The 20171-nt window shown below is 39.7% G+C and overlaps 1 protein-coding gene across 5 annotated transcripts in view; it reads left to right on the plus strand.

Moving 5' to 3' along the window:
- The window catches only part of LOC121277367 (tudor domain-containing protein 7-like), a 150207-nt gene that overhangs the window by 112882 nt on the left and 17154 nt on the right, over nt 1-20171 (plus strand). For 4 of the 5 annotated variants that reach the window (XM_041186749.1, XM_041186750.1, XM_041186751.1 and 1 more), the window contains exons 10-14: nt 2556-2758; nt 4447-4581; nt 7276-7347; nt 10072-10158; nt 18804-18938. In XM_041186749.1, the coding sequence (XP_041042683.1) occupies nt 2556-2758; nt 4447-4581; nt 7276-7347; nt 10072-10158; nt 18804-18938 (632 nt within the window). The remainder of the gene's footprint in view (nt 1-2555; nt 2759-4446; nt 4582-7275; nt 7348-10071; nt 10159-18803; nt 18939-20171) is intronic. The other variant, XM_041186752.1, reaches the window with a different exon arrangement.

The raw sequence follows: 20171 nt of genomic DNA on the forward strand, positions 1-20171 counted from the left end.
ACGATCATGGCTGATCTGATCTTGGCCTCAGCTCCACTTTCTGCCTGTTCTCCATAATCCTTAATTTGCACATTGCTCAAACATCTGACTGTCTCAGCTTTGACTATATTAAATGACTCAGTCTTTGCAGCTCTGAGGTAGAGAATTCCAAAGGTTCAAAATCCTCAGAATAAATTCATCCTCATCTCTGTCTCAAATGGGCAACCTTTGATCTGTAACTTTTTTCCTTCTATTTTGTAGGTTCCCCCAAGAGGGGAAACATCCTCCTAGCATCTATTCTGTTGAGCCTCCTCAGAATCTTATGCTTCAATAAGATCATCTCTCATTCTTAAGGTGCTGATCATAAACAACTCCAAATTTGAAAATTAATGAAATCTGTGTACCTTGATCAAGCACAGCTGTGACTCCCATTGTTCAGAGTTTACTGTAACAGGGAAACTCAAGGCATTTCCTTGACATGTGTTGGATTGTGGATGATTTGAGTGTGTTGGTAGAGAGGGGCGTGGGTGGGGAAGGAGATTGGTTTCTTTTGGACCTAGAACAGCCAATTGATCAGTGATAAATTGAATGCTAATTATGAAAACAAAAATGAATGTTTCTAGCAAAGAGCAGGCACTACTTGTAAGTTTAATTTGCACATGCAAACAATGGCTATTATCTAAATTGATAGCCACTGGACATGAGTTCAGCCTTGGTAGTCACCTAAGCGTGTGTCTTTGGCACTATAAGGCCTTATCATGTGACTCCATCTCCAATGTTTTGCCATCTATGTGTCTTCATTCTGTTATTAGCAATAACATTTTTGTTTCGATCCAGTTACATGATTTTTTTTAACCACTTTTAGTCTGCATTTTTTTTTTCTAATTTTAAGTTATTGATGTTGACTTCTGGCTCCAGGTCACAATTTATTTTTTACAAATTCCTATTGAAAGTTATATTGACTGGTGACATTCTTACCTATCTCCAATTGGCTCACTGACATTGCTCTATGCTAGCATCCAGATTTAAGACGTTTATGCCTGTCATCAACTGAGAACACAACCAACTGCAACCAACCTGTTAATTCTTGCTTCCAGCTGACTCCAGATAGAGTGCAATACCACAAAACCACTTCACCGCCACATAACTTGAATGATCTACCTATTCAATAAAGTGCAAGATTCAGGTTCAAGAATGCATGTGGGATCTTTGGCCACCTTTGATTCACAGGAGAATGGACAATAATCTTTGGGTATCAGTCAACCAGGGGCAAGCGATTACCTTGAGTTTCTCGCAACAAATTTATTTTTCAGCTCTAAGCTGCTTCACAATATCCAACCTTAGTTTTTTTTAAGTTAACCAGCACTTTAACGATGGTGACATTTCCTTTCATCTCTTTTGATAAATTGTAATATCTGATCTGATAAATAATAGTAGCAAAGGTGACTCACTCCATCGTGACCAAGAAAAATTTGGTATTTACTCATCCAGCCTGCATTACTGGAATGCACCCAACCTTTTGTAGAACCTGTTAGCTATATGGGTGGCCTGAGTGGTCATCCACCTTCTGGCAGAAAACTGTTTCTAGCATGTATAGGCCTTCCTCAGATAGAAAAGGTGGTATCTATTGTCCTGGGCTAAGCTTACATTTGGCATTGACATTGTTGTGCTGGGAGCAAATGGTATGGTCAGAGACTACCAGAGGCTTCTACAATCATGGGCAACCACAGCAATGCTGAGGCAAATGCATCACTTGACTATCAATTCCTGGAGCGACAACTGGAAAAACCTATAACAACCCCTCACAAAATTAGCAGTTCAATGTAAGCTTGATCATTTCAGATGCTTGCAGATCATACAGAAAATTCTGCACATCATATTAAGGTTAAAACTCAAGGTATTAGCTTTTTTTTTGCATCGTATAGTTACACAAGAAGTTGTCATGTTTTCTCTAAATCTGAAAATACCTATCAATTTGAACATCCTTAGACATGTAAGTAATCAGCACCTTCATATGCTACACATTTTAACAAACAGTGGCAACTCCAAGCCATTGTCATTGTTAGTGATTCTACTAAACCTGAAAACTCATGCTTCAGCAAATTTTGGCATTGGGAATTTGTCGTATACTTAACCTATAGTCAAGTGCTATTATATGAAACGGCTGCATTTTTATAATTGGTTAGATCAGCAGGAACTAATATGAATGTTAAGATTAGAGGATAATCTGGCAGCTTGGCTCTTTTGGCACTGATTTTTATGTTTGCTTGGAAGAAATATATTTTTCTTTATCTATCCTTTCTCCCTGAGCGCTACACATATACATGCACACACACAAGATTTAATGTGAAAGGTAAATTGAATAGAGTTGCTTCATTTTTGAGCAGGATGGTGAAGGAGGGAAATGGCTAAGGATGTGCCCCCTAAGTGAATAGTTAGGTTGAAACATTTCATTCTTACTTATGGAATGTGTATAAATGTGAGTGATATAGCCCTTTCTGGTGTAAAGATGTTTGCGGACACCTATAGAATGTAAGCAACACTGGTTGTTTAAGATGGAGTTATTTGTGTTTTAGGTCTTGAAACATTCTGCAAAGAACCATGTGTGTTAGAAACCTTTGAATTTCTGGCCAGTGGAAAGATACTGCTGATGGAAATTTTAGAAAGGAGTGAGGTCCCACTTGTTCTTCTATATGACACTTCAGGAGATGATGATTTTAACATCAATACTGCATGTTTGAAGGCTTTGCATGACAAGACACTTGAGCTGAATTTGAAGGTAAATTCTTTGAGGTTATCATAAGGTAGCTGGATACATTTTATCAGCAAGTTGGCAATCCATTGAAGATTCTTCATCTGAACCAGTGCAGCCAAAATCCAGAATGTTCATTTAATTCGTTTCAAAATGCAGTTTTCAATCCATTATGCTATGTTTGCCTTTCTCACATCCTACCTGGTGCTTTCATGTAGGTTTCCAACCACTCCCCTCCTATATCTGTTAGTTGCAGTGATTTTTGTTTTCACTGATGTGTGCTAAAATGAATTAACATACTCAATCTTGTTTCAGAATGTTTAAATGAATTTATGCCAAAGAATGGTTTTAAAATTTGCCTAACATTATGACATTTGGTCTCACTCTTTTCCCCCACCCTCCCTCTCCATCTGGTCCCACTCTCTTCCCCTTGCCACCTCACCTTCTCAAACTCTGGTCTCACTCTTCTCCCCTCCCCATTGTTGCCAAACTGATATCAATTGTGTATAGTAAGTCCTCACTTAAAGTTGCAGAAGTATAACTTTAATTTAAACTACTTTAAACAAATCAGATTTTACAATTAAAGCCAATGTAAAAGCTGTAGTTAGGCTCTGTAGGATCTTTCTCATCAGAAGAACAACATTAAAATATTATACCCTGTAAGTTGAAATCCTTTACATTGCTAAATTCCTATTGTCGTAAATAAGTTTCTTTTTAAAAAGTTATTCATTATAAAAGAAATATGTTAACTTTCTACTTAGGTGCCACTCGCCGCCAATCCTGCTTCTTGAACATTCTGTTTGCCACACATTCCAGTCCCTGACACAGACTCCAAACCCCCACCTAGCTGTGACCATCCCTAACTGACCCTCTCGGCTCATGGCCTCTGCCGCTCTCTGACCCTCCCAGTTCCAGCAGACCACCCAGTTCATGGCCTCTGCCAGTTTCTGACCTCCCTCTTGCTGTGGGCTATGGCTCTGGAGAAGAGTGGCAAGAGGCAGGAGGAGCAGCTTCGAATTGCAGGAGATAAGCCATGAACCGGAGTGTCAGCAGGTAAGGGTGGGTTAGGGAGTGACAGAGGCTGGTAGCCGGAGAGTCAGCAGCTAGGGGGCGGGCTAGGGAGCAGGAGAGGCTGCAAGCCTGAGGGTCAGCAGTGAGAGAAAGGGTCGGAGACTAAGAGTGATGGCTCCAAAATGGCACCAATTCAGTCACGCAGCTCTACATCAGGCTTTAAAACAAAACTCGCACACAAAATGAGAATATGGGCCCCATTAAATGAACAACATTAAAGCAAAACAACGTACAACAGGGCAATATAAAACAGGGACTTACTGTATTCTCTAGAAATTGATTAGCATATGCAGATCAAAGTCTGAACCTGACACCACACCCTTTCGACTCTACCACCTGGTGCTTTACCCATTGAACTACTAGGTGTGTTGGCAGAATATTCAACTACTCATTTCTCATTAAGTGTTAGATTTTTTTAAAAGTATCTTATGAAATGTAAGCCTGTGAATTGTAGAGGAGTATAATTAACCAACTTAAATTGGCCATCAAGTTCAAAAATGAAAAGTAATGTCATTATGACCACGGGAACGCCAAAACCATTTGGTAAATATGCAGATGAATATATAAATTCAAAAGTGAACTTGAAACTTTGAAATGTGGGCTGAATTTTTGCAGTGTAACTTAAAAATGTGCCTATGCTGCAGGAAAATGGCGTGTACCTGAATGTAGTGGTTACAAATGTCTGTTCTGATGGGACCATCTACTGTCAAGTGCCCTCAAAGGGGTGGACCCAGCTCAATGCCTTACTGGAAAAAGTTGAGCAGTATTTTAGCTACCGGGTATGTTTCACTCTTAATCCCTTAAATCTGTGCAGATCTATGTGAATGTAGGATTCCTGTGTTACTCCTGTGAATGTATTATTCAAATCTTTGATATAAATGCTGGATATCATGAAATTGAAAGAAATGCCTTAAACATTTATTAGAATCAGCTGGGAATATATTTTGTTTTCATTGTGTTTTGTATTTAAAATTCTTTCTGTTTCTAATCCTTGCCTCCCATTCCTTATTGAAGTGTCTACCTCGCTCTGTTACCTCTATATTGTTCTTGTTTGCTGTGTCTCTGTTTTCTCTTGTATGGCTTTGTTTCTTGCTCTGATCTTGCATGTTGTTACTAATGTACACAATTTCCAAGTATTTTTTTTAAAATAAGCAGTGCAGCAAGATGTTACTTCATGTGTAGAGTAATGGGCAGGATTAATGGAATAAAATGGGGAAGGACTATCTGGGAGTTGAGTGGATGAGAATGGCCATTGAGGAATAGAGCCTGGCTGCACTCCATGGCAGATGGAGCCTGTGGTACCCAGACTCTGTAGAACTGTGGAGGAAGATGAGGTCTAAAATCACTCAGGAAGGGGAGGGAAGAAGGGAAGAGAAACATGCTGTCTAAATACTTGGAGGAGTATGGTTTGAGTTTCAGTACACCAGGAGAGATGGAGCCTGAAACTACTGGAGATGGTATTTATGAACAGGCAAGGAAACTGGAGGAGGAAGGAAAGAGATGAGGGAGGCTCTTGTGGGAAGAGAGTTTGGGGAACACAAAGCCTTCTGAACAAAAGTGGGGAGGGGCGGGGGAGGAATGGTTAGGGTGAAAAGAGGCAAGGGCCCAGAGTTGAGGACTGTGGCAGCTAGCGTTATCTGAAACCATTTGGTTGGAAATTGGTGCAAACAGGACACTTTCTGTTACCTTGAAGTTACATGGGAACTGGAGCAGCTGAAGAACATATCACATCCTGCCAATCAGAAGGTTCCCTTTATCCCTACTGTCATCTACCTCTAAACCAATTGTCAACTCAGTTGTCATAAGTTTGCCACCAAATCTGAAATCTGGCAATAACCTTTTTGCACAAACTTATGAAATGCCCTCTGGAATTCTGTATAGAAAATGTCCGTTGACACACTCTTATCCTCCATACCAGTGATTTCCTCATAAAAGTCAGTAAATGAGTCAGAAATGACTGACCACACACACATCCATGCTGATACACTTTGATCAGCTCATACTTGTCTTGATGCTCAGTCACTCTACCTCTTATAAAGATTCCAGCAACTTCCCCATAACTGATAAACTGACTTATCTGTACTTAACTGTCTCCCTCCCTCCCTTAAATAGTCAAGTGACATTTGCAATTTTGCAATCCAAAGGCAAATCCTGAATCTAGAAAAAATTATGCCTAATGCATCTGCAATTTCCTTACCTATTTTGGACATTTCACCAGGACCTGAAGTTTATCTCAAGTTCCATTATTTTCTCATTACCAATCTTTAACAACTTGTCTTTTAAATCCATTAGGTTCCTCCCCTTGACTTATTTTTAGATTCCCTTGTTCTGTTGGTACTTTATCCTCTTTCTCTACTGTGGAAATAGATACAAGGTACTCATTTAACTAGTCTGCCATTTCTCTTTTTTTGTCCCTTGTAGTCTCACTTGTTTCTGTTTTAATTGGATCCACATTCCACTCTTTCTCAAATGTATTTGAGAAAGCTGTTAGCTTTGATATCATTGCAGCTTTATTTTTCTATAATTGTTTTTGTATTTTATTGCTCTCTTTACATTTATTGGTTACTTTATATAGCTCTCCTACTCAGCTGAATTTCTTCTTTCCCTTGTATTTGTGTAAGCCTTTTCTTGAGTTTAATGCTGCCTCCTACATCATTCATTGACCATGGTTGTTTAGCTACACTACCAGTGCTTTTGCCGTTTTAGGAGTATGCAGCATTTTTGTTTCCAACCAAATACTAATTTGAATACTTCCCATGATTTGTAGTTTTACCTTATAACACTTCAGCCCAGTTTAGGATGACAAATCCATGTTTCATCCCTTGGCAGTTGTAAATTCAAATTTAAATTTTGGTTTGTTACTTTCCCTTCTCCCTCTCAAACCTCCTTTCAAATTCCATTGGTCACCATTGACAAGATATTCCCTTGTCATTAGATTATTTATTAATTCTGGTTCATTATTCATCACTAAATTTGCATGACTTTATGATGATCCTGTTAGATACTTTGATTACATGGTGCTCATTGGAGAAATACATGAAGGCATTAAGATGATTTGGCATTGATGCATCTTTTCTGGGAGGAGTGAAAGTTTGAGTTCAAGCAATTTGGTCTCTGCTTGGGGTTTCCTTTTGAAAGGGAATAGAGTGGTCCTTCCTGTTCAATAACATTAATTGGGTTGATTTGCTTGCCAGGGATGGGGCATTTTTGCTGGTTTGCATTCTCCCAAGAGCTGGCTTAGATTTTCAGGGTTGTTCTGAGTGCTTGGTATTTTTTCAGTTCTAAGTGGATACCAAACATCACCCTTATAAATTGGGATTTGTCCCAGATATGTTTAAGCCACATTTCTTTTGGTGGGGATCCTGCTCTCTCCTTCGATTTCTCTATTTGCAGAAATGTGTATTGCATTATTAATCATGTTGAATTTTATAGATAAAAGAAAGAAGTAATAATGTAATTTATATTTTGTGCAGTGTTTGAAACATACTGATTCAGGCAGACCATGCCACGATAAGGGTCCTTCATCTTTACTTGTGCATTATCAGGTCAGATGCTCATAGGATATAAATAGTATCCCGCACTTGCTCATTGTATGTTCTCTGTTTTTGAATTTGAATTTCTGTAGCGTCTAGTGCATTTTCACTTTAACTGTGAAACAACCATTCCAGTCTCTTGGCCAGGATTGGCCCACCTCACTTTTTCTCAACAAGTTTACATGAAGCACCATACAGTACAAGCAAAATCAGCTTAATCCACAGAAAAAACATATCATCAATTCACAGCTTAAGCTAGATATCTAGTAGGTCACTCAGATAAAATACAATGAGCCTGTTTCAATATGGTGTGTTCTCTAGTTACACAATCAAATTTTAATCAAGTAAATTTTTCTGATTTGCACAGAATACATCCAAATGCTGCTTTTCCTTGTACAAAAAACTAATCATTACCAATGATTCAATTACTAGTGCACATATTTTGGCTTCAAACCATCTTGTGCTATAAGGACATGGCTCCAGCTATAAGGGCAGAGCAAAGAAATCGGACAGTCAGAACCTAGATAGAAAAAAAAGTTTCTTATATTTTTTTAAACTAAAACTAATTGAAACAGACCCCTTAATGATGTGCCTTCCCCAACTTTTCCTGATTCCTTCTCTATGTTCAGGAAGGGAATTGGGAATAGCTAAACTGATTTGCTTTTCCAAAATATCAGTACAGAATAACATGGATCTAATTGATCACACATGCTCATTGTCCCACCCAAAGAAAGCAGAAAACACAGCTCCACATAGCATCCCATCACATTCTTGGGAAGACCATGTTTTACAAACAATGGATTGCTTTTCAAACATAGTCACTATTGTGCATGCAAACACAGTAGCCAGTTTGTGTGCTGCAAGGTTCCACAAATAGAAAATAGATGAAAGACTAAATACCTCTGTTTTTGGTTCGGGAAGAAATATTGTCCAGGACACCAGTAAAATCCCTGCCCTTTGAATTCTGAGTACCCAGGTGAGCGCTTAGTTTTATTGTCTCATCTGAAGGACACCACTCCCAACAATGCAGTAGCCTCTCAAGAATGCATTGAATAACTAAATTATGTGCTCAAGTCTGAAGGGGAGCTTGAGTCCATGACCTTTTTATTAGAGATGAGTGTGCTACCAAAAGAACCAAGCTGACAGATATAGGCTACCTCAATCACTTTTGAAATCTGAACAGTTGAAAGCTATTTGTTAATTTAACCAGCAGCCCATATGACTACAGCGCTAACAACGCTCAGAAAAATGCAGCCCACTTGACTGGCATCCATCACCTTAAATATTAATTCCCTCCACATTCGGTACTGCAGTATATGACACGACATGCGCTGCAGCAACTCACCAAGGCTTCTTCAATAATATCTCCCAATTTTGTGACCTCTACTGCCTAGAAGTACTCGGGCAGTAGGTGCACAAGAACATCACCATCTCCAAAGTTCCTCTTCATGTCCCATACCACACTGACTTGGAAATAAATTGCTATTCCTTCATTGCTCAGCCAACATCATGGAACTCCCTACCTAACAACAACATTGTGGGAGTACCTTCAACATACAGAAGACGGTGGTTCAAGAAGGCAGCTAACCACCATCTTCTCGAGAGCAACTAGGGATGGATAATAAGTGCTGCCTTAGCAACGATGTCCATATTCCCTGAGTTAATTAAACAAAAACAGCAAATGTCAGGTGTGCTATTTGACTGTAGAAAGCATTGCAGTCAAACTTCATTCTGATGCCCACAAGTAGGCAATTTACAGAAATTGCTTTGAAATTTTGAACACTACAAGGCCAGACAAAGATGTTGGCTTGTGACCGAAGCTCAGAGGGAATGGGGCTAAGTGTAGCAGCCTAACTGCTTGCCTAGCTGACAGCTAAGCAGCAGAGATGCAATATCAAACTGGGACCATTTGGTCAGTATAACTGAGCATCAAAGAATTCCTTTTTTTTTAAATGCTCACTTGCCTCCTTCCACTAAAATTTCCCAGCTCCTTGACTACCAATTTCCACCACCATTATTTATATTAAATCTACAAAAGTTCCTATAGCTCCCTCCCCCTCCACTAAACCATTTAGATGCAACTTTTTTAAAAGAAATACAGGCCTCCGGGTAGTTTTCTCTCTTCCACTTGGCAGATGCCTGATTCATGTTCCCTCCCCAAGCAAACTGATATTGAAAATTCATCTCAAAATTGTTTTCCCATTCTAAATTATATCTACCCTCATTTTCTAATACATAGTGGTGCAGTGCTGCAATAAGCATACCTTTTGTACATTGTTATGTCAACCAGATGAATCCTGTGGAAGTTTCACAGAGCATCTAGTTAAGTTTGGGCTACGCAATCATAAGTGAGATGACCAACTGTGTAGTATGATCCTCACCACTTAAACCACCCAGGTTTAAATTCGGCAAATTATGCTAACTAATTTCTGTTATTGCCCATTACAAAGTTGATACTTGCAGCTTTTTGAGGGCACTGAGTATTTTGAGCAGAAACAAGAACGTTTGAACAAATGAGCAGTACATATTAATTCAGTATGCCTCTTCTATAACAAGGCACAAATTTTCTTGAGGGTAATGTCACGTCCATTTCAAGGTTTTGTTAGTGTCAACTTTTTGATCATGAAAATTCTAAGTGGTGGGGACAATATATTAATTGATACATTTTATGATTTGAACTATGTACAAAAGACCACTAATTCATAATTTACTTTCATGAACCTTGTTTATTTACAGCAAATCACATCGGAATATTTTGTCTCATTACCTTTCTGTGGTAAGCGCTGTTTAGCACGATGGCGAGGGAAATGGGCACGGGTAGAGGTAAGTCTGTGCCAATTAAAATGGACCTAGTTCTCATTTTCTTTTCAGTATTTTTATCTTTTGCCACTAGCAGTGCAGAGAATGCCATTTCCAATATTTTATCCCTTTCCTTAAAAGTCTGTCTCATCCTAGGGTACAGCTCCTAAATGTTGTTGTTTCCATTATATTTGTCACCCTTCATTTTAGCTATTTGTCACATGGACTATTCCAGAAGATCTTTAGCCTGTTTCCTGGTACATTTCCAGCAGTGATCACTGGAGCAGGAGCTCTGCCCTTGTTTTATTTATCACCCTTCACCCCATGGGATACCAGTGATTATCACCCACTTACCGCTGCCCTGATTCAATGCATCAACACAGACCAGAGATTGTACCTGGGTCCTTATCATAAGGCTCACCCATTTCCACCCAGTGCAATTTAATTGCCCACAGCCAGTGGAACAATTTGTAATTTATTCCAAAAGCGAGGAAAATCTAAGTGTTCCACGATATCACTACATTGTCTTTATATAATAACTACAAATGTAATTTTAAACAATTATAAGTTCAGAGGCAGTTTTAATTTTCATTATTGCACATCAGCTGTCTTTCACTTGTCCAAATTTGACAATATGAGATCTTAATCTCAACCAGGGATTAAATATGAGAAGCAAGCATTTGTACTAGTGTAAATATTTAACGGACTCCCGTTCAGTACAGTAAGAAGAAAGGTGGTGCCAACGTGAATGTATCCAAACATTTGAAAATGACAGGCATAAAAAGACCAGCTTGTCCATCAAACCTACCCCACACCACAATAGTTCGACCTTCATAGCTAATTACTCCTTTCTGCCAACCCCACACTCAACCCACCACACACTCATTCCCATAGTCATGTAATATCCTGGGAGAAATTTATTAAAAAATCTAATTAGTGAAAAAATACTCTCAAATTCCTCTCCAACCCCTTCAGGTGATCAAACATTCAAGAAGATCACATGAACTAATTGTTACCTATAAAGACACGTGCCTTCAACTTGATGCATTCTTTGTCCCAAGCAGGAACCGATCCAGCTCCCTCTCGATGGCATACAGAGTGTCATCACCCACCACACTTACCAGCAATGCATTCAAGAGTTCACTACTCTCTGGGAAAGAAGAGTCACCTAACATCCAGTCTATTCCTACTCTTGTACAGTTTGAACTAATGCCCCAGGCCCTCCCCAGTTTGCTAAACTGGAATAATTTATCAATAGGGACAATATCCAGCCCTTCAATAATTTTATAAAGCTCTATCAGGACAATTCTTAAGTCTATGCTGTTCAGAAGTAAATAGACCAAGGTTCTTGCCCCTGAGTGACTGAGGATCTTTAAGCTAGGCATCGTTCTTGTAAAACAAAAACATAATTACCTGGAAAAACTCAGCAGGTCTGGCAGCATCGGCGGAGAAGAAAAAAGTTGACGTTTTGAGTCCTCATGACCCTTCAACAGAACTGAGTGAAATTAGGAGAGAGGTGAAATATAAGCTGGTTTAAGGTTGGGGGTTGGGGGGGGCGGTGGGGGGAGAGGAGTGGGGGCGGGTGTGTGGTTGTAGGGACAAGCAAGCAGTGATAGGAGCAGATAATCAAAAGATGTCACAGACAAAAGAACAAAGATGTGTTGAAGGTGGTGATATTATCTAAATGAATGTGCTAATTAAGAATGGATGGCAGGACACACAAGGTACAGCTCGAGTGGGGGTGGGGTGGAATAAGACTAACCGGGCATAAAAGGTATAGATTTAAAATAATGGAAATAGGTAGGAAAAGAAAAATCTATATAAATTATTGGAAAAAACAAAAGAGAGGGGGAAGAAACGGAAAGGGGGTGGGGATGGAGGAGGGAGTTCAAGATCTGAATTTGTTGAATTCAATATTCAGTCCGGAAGGCTGTAAAGTGCCTGGTCGGCACTTTATCATCTTCATCATTTTTCTTCTTCCAACTAGGCACTTTACAGCCTTCCGGACTGAATATTGAATTCAACAACTTTAGATCTTAAATTCCCTCCTCCATCCCCACCCCCTTTCCGTTTCTTCCCCCTCCCCTTTGTTTTTTCCAATAATTTATATAGATTTTTCTTTTCCCACCTATTTCCATTATTTTAAATCTATACCTTTTATGCCCGGTTAGTCTTATTCCACCCCACCTCCATTAGAGCTGTACCTTGTGTGTCCTGCCATCCATTCTTAATTAGCAAATTCGTTTAGATAATATCACCACCTTCAACACCTCTTTGTTCTTTTGTCTGTGACATCTTTTGACTATCTGCTGCTATCACTGCTTGCTTGTCCCTACAACTACACCCCCCGCCACCTTAAACCAGCTTGTATTTCACCCCTCTCCTCATTTCACTCAGTACAATTGAAGGGTCATGAGACTCGAAACGTCAACTTTTTTCTTCTCCGCCAATGCTGCCAGACCTGCTGAGTTTTTCCACGTAATTCTGTTTTTGTCTTGGATTGCCAGCATCCGCAGTTTTTCTGTTTTTATCTCGTCATTTTTGTAGCTTTCCTCTGATCCTTTTTCCAAGGCCACTACATCACCTACCCTGTGGAGTATCGAAACTGGCCACAGATACAGTCTGACCAGAAAATAGTGTCAAAATAGTGTGCTTTTATTTATATTGAATGGTTCTATTAATGGAACCCAGTGCCTCAGATTTCACTACAGTTTGTCTACATCGGTAATAAACCTTCAGGAGGTGTATATTTGATTTAGTATTTGTGATAAAATTAGTACCTTTTTGTAAACTAGGATGTATTGAAACATTGATTTTTTTTTTCTAACTAAATTGTATACAATATCAGTCACTCATTGCAAAACTAGTATCAACTGAGGCTAGAATAGGAAATCATATTCAGGAATATAATCAAAGATATTCTCACCTTTCCAATTCAAGTTTTAAACATCTCAAAAGATAATCATGGTTGAAGAGGATCTTTTGACCTATCTTTAATTCATCCAGAAAGATGCCAAATCCACCCCCCCCATCTCACCATCTAGTTGTGTATCAGATGATTCCAGAACGGTCCGGAAGTCTAATGTGTTGGTAACGCTGTGAAGAAGTATTTCCTGATATGTGTCCAAAATATACCATGTACTAATTCAATCTGTCTCTCCTATTTAATCTAAAGAAATATTATGGGTTTAGATTTTGCATTACATAGAATTGCATAAAAATTACAAATGAAGTGCACATCGCTCCACCATGCTGTTTTAATTCAACGTGACTACAAAGCTGAAAAAAGAAATACTTTTATTAAGAGCCTCCATCCCACTGAGGAAGCTTCAAGCCAATCCATATCCAACAATATGGAAAAACAGTGGCATAGTGGCAATTTCATTGAGTTGGTAATCAAGAGGCTCAGGCTGATGCTGTGAGGACATGGGTTCAAATTCTATCATGGCAGCTGGTGGAATTTGAATTCAGTTAATAAAATGTAGAATATAAAGCTAGTCTCAATAATGGTGACCATGAAACTATCACATCTGATTCACTAATATCCCTCAAGGGAAGGAAATCTGCCATCTGACCTACATGTGACTCCAGACCCTCAGCAATGTGGTTGACTCTTAACTGCCCTCTGAATTGGAATGGCGAGGTACTCATTTCAAAGGGCAATTAGGTTTGGGCAACAAATTCTGGCCTTACCAGCAATGCCCACATCCCATGAAAGAATAAATAAAACAACCCACAAGTTTCTAAAAGGAATAAGGTCAATTTGCCTAATCTCCCAATGTTAATGAAGAAAATTCCAGGGTCCGCATCAACATCTTCGCCAAAAACTAATCAGTTCTTTCTTGGGCCATACCCGATCTGTGTACTAAGTTTCATTGTAATTTGTCCGTTTGTTTTTGAGATACATTATTTACAGACAAATAGACTAACAAATGGGGGCAAAAACATTCCCTCTGCCCATCTTTAGTGGTGGAAGTACTAACACAAACCAAGCTGTTTGGCCCAACTAGATAATGTTGGTTTTTATCTTCCATACAAGTAGCAGTCCTAATCCCAAATTCCCACTATATAGTCGTAGCTATTCTTTCATCTTCGTAAACAGATGGATATGCAGCAAATCCATTGGTAATGGACTAGTTTCATATGGTGCACTTTTGCTGATGGCTAGAGACCAATCCCTGTGAGGCAGGTTCTGCCACAAGTGAGATGGTTATTAGGTATCATTGTAAGGTACTGTTTTTGGCATTGCGCCTGTTGTTAAGCTGGTGAAGCCACTGATCATCTTAGCGGCATACACAGGCACACAGATAATGTCACTATTTCCTTCTGTTGACTAGTGTATCCCATGTGTAAAAATCAATGTTTAGAATCTTTGCTTGCCAGCATCCTTCAGGTAGAGCTTTGGGCATTTTACTGATCTTCTGGCTCTAGCTACCTCACCATACAGAATATTCTTGGCAATGCTTCCATCTTCTATCCTGCGAACATGCCCAAGCCAGCAAAGTCGCCTCTGCTTGATAAGTACTAGCATACTTGGGAGAATTGCCTTTGAGAAGACTGTTGCATTTGTGATTTTGTCCTTCCATGAGATGCCAAGAACATGCAGCAGCCTTTAAGAATGAAAAATGTTGAGTATTCTTGATAGCAGTAAATCATCCCTGTATCACAGTAGTACAACAAGGTGCTGACAACACCCACCTTATAAACCAGCATCTTGGTCCTTATAAACCAGCATCTTAGTCCTAAGAGTCAGCTTTTTCCATGTATGTTTCATGAGTTGACCAAAGGTGATAGCTGCTTTCCCTATGCATGTATCAAGTTCCACGTCAAGATTCTGTCTGTCACTGTGGCCCCAAGGTAGCAGAATTTGCTAACCACTTCCAGCAGTGCTGTTTAGTGTGAGTGAGAGCAGTGATGTGATGACTGCAACCACTTGATGCTTATAGTAAGGGAGAACAAGTTACAGGCATGGTAGAGACAATCTGTAAATCTTTGTAATTGAGTTTCAGTGAGCAACTAGCATGGCATTATCAGTTCAGATCCAAAAGTGCTGTATTTCTTCAGCTTTAGTCTAGAAAGATTATAGAACTTGTCATCTGATTTAGTATGCATGTAAACTCCTTGCATATCTGCAGGGAAAGCAGAAGTCAGCATGGCGAAGAAAATACGAAACAAAGTGGGGCCTGGCACACAACGTATTTCACCCCACTCTTTGCCGTGAAACCATCAGAAGTGGTGCCGTCAAACTACAGGCATTTTTAAAAATGTATTCTTTCTCAGAATGTGGACATCACTAGCTAGGCCAGCATTTGTTATCCATTCCTAATTGCCCTTGAGAAAGTGCTGGTGATCTGCCTTCTTGAACCACTGCAGTCCATGTAGTGTAGGTAAACCCACAGTTAGGAAGGGAGTTCCAGGATTTTGACCCAGCGACAGTGAAGGAATGGCAATATAGATCCAAGTCAAGATCATGTTTAGCTTGGAGGGGAGGTTGCAGATGGTGGTATTTCCATGCATTTGCTGTTCTCATCTTTCTAGGTAATGGAGATCGCAAGTTTGGAAGGTGTTATGGAAGCCTTAGTGAGTTGCTACAATACATAATGTATCTGGCATACACTGCTGCCACTGTGTAAAGGTAGTGGTGGGAGTGAATGTTTAAGATGAGAGAAGGGATACCAATCAAGCAGGCTGCTTTGCTCTGGATGATGTAGAGCTTCTTGAGTGTTGTCAGAGCTGCACTCATTCAGGCATGTGGAGAATATTCAATTACAACCCTAACTTGTGCTGTGTAGATGATGGACTTTGGGAAGTCAGAAAGTGAGTTATTCGCCACAGAATTCCCAACCTCTGACCTGCTCTTGTAGCCACTGTATTTATTTGGCTGATCCAGTTGAGTTTCTGGTCAATGATAAGCCCCCAGGATGTTGATGATAAGGGAATTCATGGATGGCAATGCTATTGAATGTCAAGGGGAGATTGTTAGATTCTCTCTTGTTGGAAATGGTTGCTGCCTGGCACTTGTGTAGCTCGAATGTTACTTGCCATTTATCAGCCCAAGCCTGAATGTTGTCCAGGTCTTGCTACATAAGGAAGTGGACTGCTTCAGTATCTGCGGAGTCATGGTACTGAACATTGTGTAAACATCAGCAAACATCCCCACTTCTGACCTTATGATAGAGGGAAGATCACTGATGAAGCAGGTGAAGATGGTTGGCCCTAGGACACTACCCTGAGGAACTCCTGCAGTGATATCCTGTGACTGAAATGACCTCAATGCACAACTGTCTTCCTTTGTGATAGGTATGACTCCAATCAGTGTAGAGTTTTGCTCCTGAGTCTCACTGACTTCAATTTGTTAGGGCTCCTTGATGCCACACTCTGTCAAATGTTGCCTTGATGTCAAGGACAGTCACTCTCATGCCACCTCATGAATTCAGCTCATTTGTTCATGTTTGGACCAAGGGTGTAATGAGGTCAGGAGCTGTGTGGTCCTTGTAGAACCCAAACTGAGCATCACCTGAGCAGGTTATTGTTGTGTAAGTGTTGTGGTAGCACTGATGATGATACCATTCATTTACTTTGCTGATGCTTGAGAGTAGACTGATGGGATGGTACTTAGCCACGTTGGATTTGTCCTGCTTTTTGTCCACCGTCATTCATGACTGGATATGGTAGGACTGTAGAGCTTTGATCCGATCCATTGGTTGTGGGGTCGCTTGGCTCTGTCTATCACATGCTGCTTCTGCTGTTTGGCATGCCAGTAGTTCCAAGTTGTAGCTTCACCAGGTTAACACCTTGTTTTAGATATGCTTTATGCTGCTCCTGGCATGCTCTTCTGCACTCTTCATTGAATCAGGGTTGATAATAGAGTGAAGCAAATGCCAGGCCATGAGGTTAGATTGTGGTTAAATACAATGTTGTTGCTGAAAGCCCATTGTGCCTCATGGATACTCAGTTTTGAGTTGCTTGATCAGCTCGAAATCTATCCTATTTAGCACAGTAGGTATCACACAACACAATGGAGTGTATCCTTAATGTGAAGAAGGGACTTCATTTCCACAAGGACTGTGGTCACTCCTACCAATACTATCACGGACAGATGCATGTGCATGTTGTCCTGAAAGGAGCAGATGAGACTAAGGAGCTTTGATGGACAACCAATTTCCTCCCAAGTCTTGAAAATTCATGCACCACTGATAGTGTTGAATACTTCGTGAGATCTATGAAAGCTAGGTGTTCTCTACGTTTCTCTTGTTGCTGGCTTATGAAGAAGATTGTGCCCACTGTAGATCTACCAGTACAGAAACCACACTGTGCTTCTGGATACACTCATAAGTAACTACAAGTTGCTGGAGACTTTTAAGCATGACCCCGGCAAAGTCCTTCCCTGTGACACTGTGGTGTGAGATGCCCCTGTATTTGTGTCAATCTCCTCTGTCATCTTTGTTTTGTATAATGTGATCATTTTTGCACAGTGCACCTCTTGTAGAATGGATCCTGTCCCCCAACAGAGGAGGAGGGCACAAAGCTGTGGTAGGAGGTGAGACATTCTGTGCTTAAGCAGTTTGGCTGGAATTCACAGGTGCTCACTTGTTCCTATATGGACCTTCTATCCTATTTTCTTTCAATTTCTTTCAATTATCCCATTTTAAACTGCTCATATGATCTCTGATCAATTAATAACTCCAATAGAGTATTTCACAACCCACTCTTGGGGGCAAAAACTCTTACTCTCAGTCCTCATATTAAAAAACAAGTCCCCTCATTGTAAGCTCCACAATCACTTGGCGCAGTCTGTTTCTAAGTACCATCTCCCACCCCTTCATAATTTTAAAGGACTCCTTGATCACCCTGTAACCTCTACTGTTATAGTGAAAACTGTCTCAATTTTTGGAACTATCTTATAAACTCCTAAGGTCACCTCTTGGTTTCCTCCTTTCCAGGCTGAAAAAACCCAACTTATTCAGTCTTCAGACTTGGTTTTGCTGATGTTCATAATACATTGTGTCTCTTTGTGTGGTATTTTTTATGCAGTTCATTCTAACAAACACAATGCGCCACATGCTGTTGCCATTTTTTCCCTTTATTACAAGTTGGGTGTATTTGCTCAGTACTTGAAGGACAAAAGGTCTTTTGTATGGAGGATCAGCTTTCTTAATTTTACTGTCAGAAATATGCCACCAATAAGAGTTGCTGAGCATAGAACCCAAACAGTTCAACACTCAGAGAAAGAAAATCAGGGTCAGTTTTCTTGCCAATGGGATTGGGAAAAGCCCTGCAATTTAATTGCCTGAAGAGGCAGTGGAACAGGCTCGAGGGATGAATGGCTCACTCTTGTTCATGTGGTCTTAAGTGTTGGAATGATGTTGGCACCTGTGGAGCCACTAGCGAGAGAGGGGAAATTCCAAGTTAGAAGGAAAACTTTCCCAGTTTCTCAATACAAGGAATGCTACTTTTCAATCTGACATTTTAAACAGCTGATAGTCAAAGAATACAAAACAGAATATCTGGAAGAGCAACTTTATGGATAATAACTTGTATTACAGAAATTTTGATTGTAGGTTGGATATACCACATTTAAAAAATAATTAAAGCAGGATGGATAGTCTTTCATGTGTGGTATGTTTCTGTTGATATTCTTAACAAATTAAACATCTTGCTTTTTTAAGATTACCAATGTGCATGGTACACGAGTTGTGGATATCCTATTCTTGGATACAGGAATAGTTGCATCTGTTGCAGTGTCAGAGCTAAGAGAAATTCCATCTCCACTTCTTCAGGATTCTGTATCCATACCACCTCAGGTAATGGTGAATATGTGAAGTACTTTTTGTACTATTACAATGCAATAACAAAGCACATGAGCATAGGAGGCCATTCAGCCCAACAAGTCTGCACCAGCGTTTATGCTCCACACAAGCCACCTCCCAACCTGTTTCTTCTAATCCCATCAATATATTCTCCTTTTCCTTTCTTCCTCTCTTCCTCATGGTTATCTAGGTTCCCCTTAAGTCCATCTGTGCTGTTTCCCGCAAATCACTCCTGTGGCAGCATGTTCCACATTCTAACCACTCTGAGTAAAGAGGTCTCTCCCCAGTTCCCTATTGGATTTATTAGTGACTATTTTGCATTCGTGACCCTCTAGTTCTGGTCTCGCCTTCAGGTGGAAACATGTTCTCTCTGTCAAGCCTATCAAACATTTCATAATCTTAAAGATCTTTATCAGGTCACACCTCGGTCCTTTCTAGAGAAGAGAGACCCAACCTGTTCAATCTTTCCTGCTAGGTATAACCTTTCAGATGTTATTTTAGTAAATCTCTTTTTTCCACCATCCCGAGTGCTTTTATACCCTTCTTATGTATATTTGGGTCTCCATATCATAGTACTCGAAAGTGGTGTAACCAAGATTCTATGTAAGTTTAACTTAACTTTTCTGCTTTTTGACTCGGTCTCTCTAGAAATGAATCCCATTGTATTGTTTGTGTTTTTCTGGCCTTGGTAACCTGCATAGCTGCTTTAGTGAATTGTTTATCTGTACCCAGATCCCTCTGACCTTTACTTATTTTAGACACATTTTCCTACCAAAATGTATTACATCACACTTGGCTACATTGAAATTTATTTGTCAATTACAAATCCATTCTGTAAGTTTATTAATGTCTTCCTGTATTATGGTGCAGTACCCCTCTATTAAGCACACTCCCAATGACAAATATGAAACTGTACTTCTAATTCTTGACTCTGAATCATTTATGTAAATTATGAACAACACTGGTGCAAGCACCCATCCTTGTGGAAAACTTCCTACCTTCTGCCAATTTGAATAACTAGATTATTATAGTGACTGATAAGATTGAAGTACTTAGAAAGTAACTTTGATTTTGAAATTAATTTGGAGTGACGTTTCTCTCTCATTCAATAAATATGGTAATATATTTCAAATAAATGCAATACTTCAAATGAATCAAAGCCAAAGGGTTCCCAACTACAGCAAGAATGTAATTTTGTTCATAATGAGGTATTTTCTTGCTGCTTCT

The sequence above is a fragment of the Carcharodon carcharias genome, chromosome 4 (genome assembly GCF_017639515.1).
Source record: "Carcharodon carcharias isolate sCarCar2 chromosome 4, sCarCar2.pri, whole genome shotgun sequence".
Taxonomy (NCBI): domain Eukaryota; kingdom Metazoa; phylum Chordata; class Chondrichthyes; order Lamniformes; family Lamnidae; genus Carcharodon; species Carcharodon carcharias.